The sequence below is a fragment of the Priapulus caudatus genome, unplaced genomic scaffold (genome assembly GCF_000485595.1).
Source record: "Priapulus caudatus unplaced genomic scaffold, Priapulus_caudatus-5.0.1 Scaffold145, whole genome shotgun sequence".
In the NCBI taxonomy this organism is placed as follows: domain Eukaryota; kingdom Metazoa; phylum Priapulida; class Priapulimorpha; order Priapulimorphida; family Priapulidae; genus Priapulus; species Priapulus caudatus.
Window position 1 is genome coordinate 351637 of NW_014577206.1, and position 6595 is coordinate 358231.

Sequence of the window (6595 nt, forward strand, 5' to 3'; positions counted from 1 at the left end):
GTGCGTTGTAAGCCGCAAATATAACACTTCTAGCGAACCACGAATCTTTTGACTGGCTTCCTAGTCTTGGGATTTACACATCATACTACTGTGCATCGTCGTTAGTCGGGCAAAAGGACAATTTCCTGGAATCGATCTAGCATGCCTACGCGAACGAGCTCGCGCGTCTGCATTCTCAGCGTCCCTGACCCTCGATGCAACCCTCGACTTGTCGCCGACGCTCGGATTGATACTCACGCCACCTGGTGGTGGTGGGATGTTGCCGCTACGGCTTTCCCTCCGTCTCCGCGTCCCCGACCCTCAACTCGACCCAAGGTCGCGCAGCCGCCGCCGACGCTCGCACGGATACTCACGCCACCTGGAGGTGGGGGCGAAGCCGCCGCTACGGCTTTCCCTCCTGCTCCGCGTCGCTGCCCTTCCTGCCCTCGACCTTCCTTGCGAAGAGGCGCGCCTGGTCGACGGTGTCGAGCAGGTGCTTGGCGTTGATGGCGACGATGTGCGCCGACGACAGCATGCCCTTGCGGTACTCGGCGTCAAACGTCGTCGCGCTGTACTTCTGCGCGAGCTGCATTGCGCCGACAACGTCGGCCATGTCCGAGCTGAGCACCTTGTGCGCCATCTCGACGTCGCGGTGGCGGCAGCGTGGCAGCCGCGGCATTGCCTCGTCGACGCGCACGAGGAGCGCGCGCAGTGCGACGCCGACGTCCCGCACGAGCGCGACGTAGCGCGCGACGTCGCCGCACGACACGCCGCGCGACAGCTCCATCACCGCCTTCACGACGGCCGTCGTCTGCTCGAAGACGCGGTCGTCCGTCCGGTCGACGTCGCTCGTCGGCGCCGGGTCGACGCGACCGATGTAGGTCAGCGCCGCGCAGCCGCCGCCGGCGCCCTGCATCTGCTGCGCGACGACGGCCGGCGGCGTGCGCGGGGTCGGCGGCGGCGACGACGCGTCGCTGCCGGCGTCGCTCGACGCGCGCCGCAGCGGCTTCAGGTTCTCCTCCTCCTCGGCGAGCCAGCGCGAGTCCTCCTCCGCCTGCTTCTGCTGCTTCAGCAGCTTCAGCTCGAGCGTGTGCGGCTTCCCACGCTGCTCCTTCCCCGCCGTCGACTCCCCCCCCGCCTTGTGCGGCGCGTGCCCCCGCCGGCCGCCGGCCACCTGGTAGTGGCTCTCGTCGGCGCTGCCGCCGTCGTCCATGATCTCGGCGAGCTGCTCGGGCGTCTGCGCGACGAGGTAGGCCGCTGACGGCGCCGACCACGCAAGCGGCGCGAGCAACCCCGGCACGCGCGAGGGCTTCGGTGGCGGCTCCTCGGCCCCGCCGCCGCCCGGCTGCCCGCCGGCGACGCGGCAGTTCTCGAGCGCCATCAGCTCCTCCCGCTGCTGCCGCTCCTCGACGAGCACCTCGCTGAGCGCCGTCTTCACGTCCTGGAAGCTGAGCCTCTTCGACGGCTCGTACGCCCAGCAGCTGGCCATCAGCTGGTAGAGGCGCGGCGGGCAGCCGGGCGGCAGCGGCAGCCTCTCGCCGTTCTCGATGCGCCCGATCACGTCGTTGTTCTTGACGCCCTGGAACGGCTTCACGCCGAGCATCATCACCTCCCACATGCAGACGCCGAACATCCACACGTCGCTCGCCGTCGTGAAGCGCCGAAAGTTGATCGACTCCGGCGCCATCCACTTGATCGGCAGCTTGCCCTTCGACGCCTTGTAGTACGACTGGTCCTCGACCCAGCGCGACAGCCCGAAGTCGCCGAGCTTCACGCAGTCCTGCGACGAGACGAGCACGTTGCGCGCGGCGATGTCGCGGTGCACGAACTTCTTGCTCTCGAGGTAGGAGAGGGCCGTACTGAGCTGGTACGCGTACATGATGAGTGTGGTCAGGTCGAGCCGGTGCTTGTTGCTCTGCAGGTACGCGCGCATCTCGCCGTGCCGCGCGAGCTCCATGACGATCATCACGGGCGCGTCCGTGCAGACGCCGACCAGCTTGACGATGTGCGGATGGTCGAACTGCTTCATGATGTACGCCTCCTCGAGAAACTTCTCCGTCTCGCCGAACGCGTCGCGGTCATCGTCGTCGGCGTCCATCGCCGCCGCCGTCGCCGCCGCCGTCTTGCACGTCTTGATGGCGACGTCGACTCTGTGGCCGTCGCGCGTCGCGTACACGCCGCGGTGCACGTCGCCGAACTGGCCCTCGCCAATGATCTCGGTGAGCGAGATGCGCTCGCGCGGCAGCTCCCAGTCGCCATCGCCGCCGTCCTGGATCTCGGCGTAGTCCGACTCGGCGATGGAGACGATCGACACCTGCTTGTCAGGCGTCGGGCTCTTCGAGCGCGCCGCCTCGCCCGCACGGCCCTTCTCCTGCCGCACCTCGACGACGACCTCCTCCTCCTCCTCCTCCTCTACCGGCTCCTCCTCCGCCGGCTCCTCATGGTTCGCGGCGGCGGCGGCATGTTCGTCGGGGCAAGGCGGGGGTGTCGTTCCGGCATTCACCCACCGGGAGGCGCGCGTGTTGTGGATGAGGCGGCAGTAGCCGTCGACAAGGTCGGCGACGTCCTCGGCAACCGAGTGCGACGTGCAGGTGAACGACAGCGTCTCGGCCGCGCCCTCTATCGCGAGCCGCACCGCCGACGTGTCGCAGTTCTTCGCGGCCTCGACCGATATCCGCTCCACCTGGTGGAAGTTCGCGAGCAGCTGCGGCGTCGTTCCCTCGCCCGCCGCGTAGCTTATCTCCTCGGCGGGGCCGATGATGAGTTCGCCGGGGATCTTCCAGCTCGAGCCGAGTGCGCATTTGAACTTCTCCTGGTCGAACCTGCACACGTTCGCGAGCACCTCGAAGAATTTGAACACGCACTCTCCTTCGGACAGTGCGGCGTATCGCCGGAAGTGGCCGTGTATCTCTTTCCTGAGCACTTTCGTCTTCATTCCGTTCACGATGAACAGCGGGAAGAACTTGTCGAGTCCGATCTCCTTCTCTAGATATTCGAAGTTGGCCTTCTTGTCGAGCGCGATGCCGGGCATGTCTCTAAAGAAGCGACGAATCTCGAGGCTTCCCAGTCGCAGAGCGACTTCCTGGTCGACGGTTTCCGCCAGTCGCCGCATGTAATCGTTTCGCACTTGGTCGTAGAAGTAGTAAAACGTGACCCTGTCTCGTTCGTAGAGTTCGGCGAGACTCTTCGGAAGATAGCGCACGCGCAACTCGTGCCGCCACTGGTCGGCGTCCTCACCGGCGAGATATCTCTGCTGCATTTCCGTCATCGTCATATCCGGATGCAGCCATTTTGTTTCATCGCTTTTCTTGTGAGCGAGTCTCATGCCATACGCTGGTTTGAACGCTCTCTTGCCGGCCGCCAGGCGATCAACCATCAGGTGGGTGATTCCACGAACGTCAGCATTTTCACCGTGCTGGATCAGATTCGAACTGCCATTCGGAAGGAAGACCTTCACTCGGCACGTGAAGGCCTCCTTGCCATTACTTGCACTCATATTGAAAGTCAGCTGCCTCACAACCAGTTATACATAACCAGCGAGACAAAACCTACACATAAACAAATACAACCAACGTGAGTGCCACTCCTACTCCTAGTTCTTGTGACTACAATATTGTGTTGTAATAATCTTATTCGTACTATAATTAGCAGGTGACGCTGATTAAATACACATCGAATGCTGCTAAGTAAAGAAATCGTATCCTAAAACTTTTTTTTTATAATCTGACGCCTAAAGGCTAAATTGACGTTAGATTTTTAACTTAGAACATAGAAATCATTGGGGCACAAAATATTGCTTATTAATGACGCGATGCACAAGGGACAGGTGAGAATATATGCCTATTGTGTACGCTGTAGTCCTCGCGCGGCGAGAACAAATAGTCCATAATGAGGCTATAACACAGTACTGATTTGTAACTTAATAAAACTTACACCTTGTTGTTTAAGACTATTCATATATTACTCATCCAAAATCCGTTCCATTTTCGTAGCTTATCACATTGCAGTTTCTACATGTGTCATCCCGCATTATTGCTAACAACGATTGTGAATGGCACGTCGATTTATTATAAATAATACTAGTATTAAACAATAACTGCTTATAATTAATTGTGAATGACAGACATAACTATGGAGCAAATTAAATATTAACTAATATGTTGTCAACAAGAATTGTTTCGTACAAAAAATTAACAATTTTGCTTGTAGTGCGGTCCTTACCTTGATCAGGTTGAGGTGGGATTCGCCAGTAGATGGCGTCTGTAGGCAGGAGCCATAGCAGAAGCAGACAATTGTGTTCCCAAACTTGTAGAACAGAAATATTTGAAGACACGGTCTAACTAGCATATTATTTATATGAACAGACCACTGAGCTGTATATAATAACAATATTGATCATTATGTTATTAACAATAATTATTATATACAGCTCAGTAAGCAGACTAAAGCATGCACGTGAAGAAGCCATACACAAAAATAAAAATAATAAGAAAGTTTCTGTGCACGTGCAACATAGATTTTACACAATGTGATATGCTCAACGCCGATAGATTCAAAGTATAATCTACACGAAACCTTAGCACTAAAAGTCTGTGAAACATGCCTATAAAGGACTATTGGTTTTTTTTGAGTCACCCTTATAGGGTTGACTGTAATAAATTTGTAAAATGAGATGTAATCAATTCAAGGCTCTGCATTATATCAAGTCGTTTACTATTTGTTTCTTACTATGAATATTGTGAATGCGATTAAATTTATTTGTGGAAATCGCCTAGAATTGATTTCCATAGAGGAACGATGTTACGTGGTATATTTACAGCGTTGGGATATTATTTGCTTTGAAACAGAAGACTGGGTTCAAACCGTCCGTCCATCCATCCAACCATTTATCCATCCATCCATTTGTCCGTCCGTCCGTCCAGCCACCCATCCATTGTTCGTCCGTCCATCCATCTAACCATCCATCTATCCATCCATCCATCCATCTATCGTGGACTAGGATATTAAATGACGATTACGCATTCTAAACACATATACATGTGTATATATATACATATACACATATACATATCCTTTCGCATCTATATTTTTTCAACAATTTTCAAACAGCATTTCATTAACTCGGTAGCCCTACTGGTTTCAAATCTCACATGTGAAGTATCTAAGCAATGGAGTGTAAATGTAACACCCATATTCTTATCAGAAAGACGCTCACATTAAAATATAGGATATGATATATGTATATGGAGATTGTGTGTGTGCGTGCGCGCGTGTGTGCGTGTGTGTGCGTGCGCGCGCGTGTGCGTGTGTGTGTGTGTGCGTGCGGGTGTGCGTGTGTGTGTGTGTGCGTGCGCGTGTGTGTGTTTGCGTGCGTGCGTGCGTGCGTGCGTGCGTGTGTGTGTTGAAATGTTGAAAATGTTGAAATAGATGAGAGATATGGAGTGCTATATTGTGAAAGATCTGCATAGCCTCAGCTCTTTATTTCAATAATTTGTGAGAGCTCATCTAGCACACAAATCTTACGGTTATTGAACGCGAACAAAAACATAAACCAGCTACTTCCAATGGTAAACTTGTATATTGCACCTTTCACATATTGTGGGTTTTGCCAATGTTGACTACACTCATCCAGTGTTTGTATTTATTTCACATGAGTATAATCACTGTGGTAATCACACAGACTGAAAATGACCGGCGCCACGTGACCAATGCGGACCGAATACATGCTTAGTGGATCTACGGCTATGCAAGGAATTCTAATATTATGCCATATAGCTTTGCACCCAACCCAAAGTGTTGATTCCTTAAAGCGATAGATGGTCCTACAGAACATGCTTGTGTATACGTATTTACGAGACCTATACCTTAATCTTGAACGCATTTTAATGTAATATTTTATTTTAAATTACCATTCACATTTAGATTCACATCCATAATAAGATAATCATAATTTGTAAATTCGGGTTAAACGTAAACACATCTATTTCACCATTGATGATAGAATAGAGCTCTAACCCAGATCGGCAGGTACCTAGGGGGAAAATATCATAATGCAGATACCTGAGAGGTAACGATGTTGGGTGGCCAGCATGGACGTCTGATTATATAAACCAGTACAATCTCGAATACGCGGGATATGTATTCATTCTAGTATAATTGTTTAGAGCGCATTTTCGACCTCTATGCACGTGTCTGACGATCTTATCGTTTTATAGAACAAGACCTATCACTACTACGGTAATATACACAGAAACGGTTAAACGTTGCAGAACATTGGCCTCACTACAGATCTAATTAAATGTCATGAAACGTGTTATGGCGAGAAAGATGTTACAACATAATATAGTTATCACATAATGCATATGAAATACACGAAAACTCGGGACGTTGACAATATTCACGTTATAAAATATCCATAGAAAACTACGAAGGAATTTCGTGAATCAAGTGTGATTAACCTATGATCATCCGAGAACACGGGATACAGTTAAGGTTTGAAGCTCTGCAAGGCAGAACAAGTGGCATTCGATGGCGGACAACTCCATAGACATATATACGTATACGCGCAGCTATATTTTGATAACGACGTGGCGTGAAAAAACCTCCAATTATAGTG

General features: G+C 52.2%; 1 protein-coding gene across 1 annotated transcript; it reads right to left on the reverse strand.

The window, feature by feature from the left end:
* Positions 1-305: 305 nt before the first annotated feature.
* Positions 306-3997, reverse strand: LOC106806163 (focal adhesion kinase 1-like). The gene is made up of 2 exons (XM_014808025.1): positions 3913-3997; positions 306-3527 (listed from the first exon to the last, which is right to left on the reverse strand). The coding sequence occupies exon 2, from the start codon at positions 3473-3475 to the stop codon at positions 383-385; it is 3093 nt and encodes a 1030-aa protein (XP_014663511.1). The 5' UTR covers positions 3476-3527; positions 3913-3997; the 3' UTR covers positions 306-382.
* Between the last annotated feature and the right edge of the window lie 2598 nt (positions 3998-6595).

Coding starts and splice junctions, on each gene's coding strand:
- LOC106806163 (XM_014808025.1), bottom strand. CDS start 3,475: ATGAGTGCAAGTAATGGCAAGGAGGCCTTCACGTGCCGAGTGAAGGTC.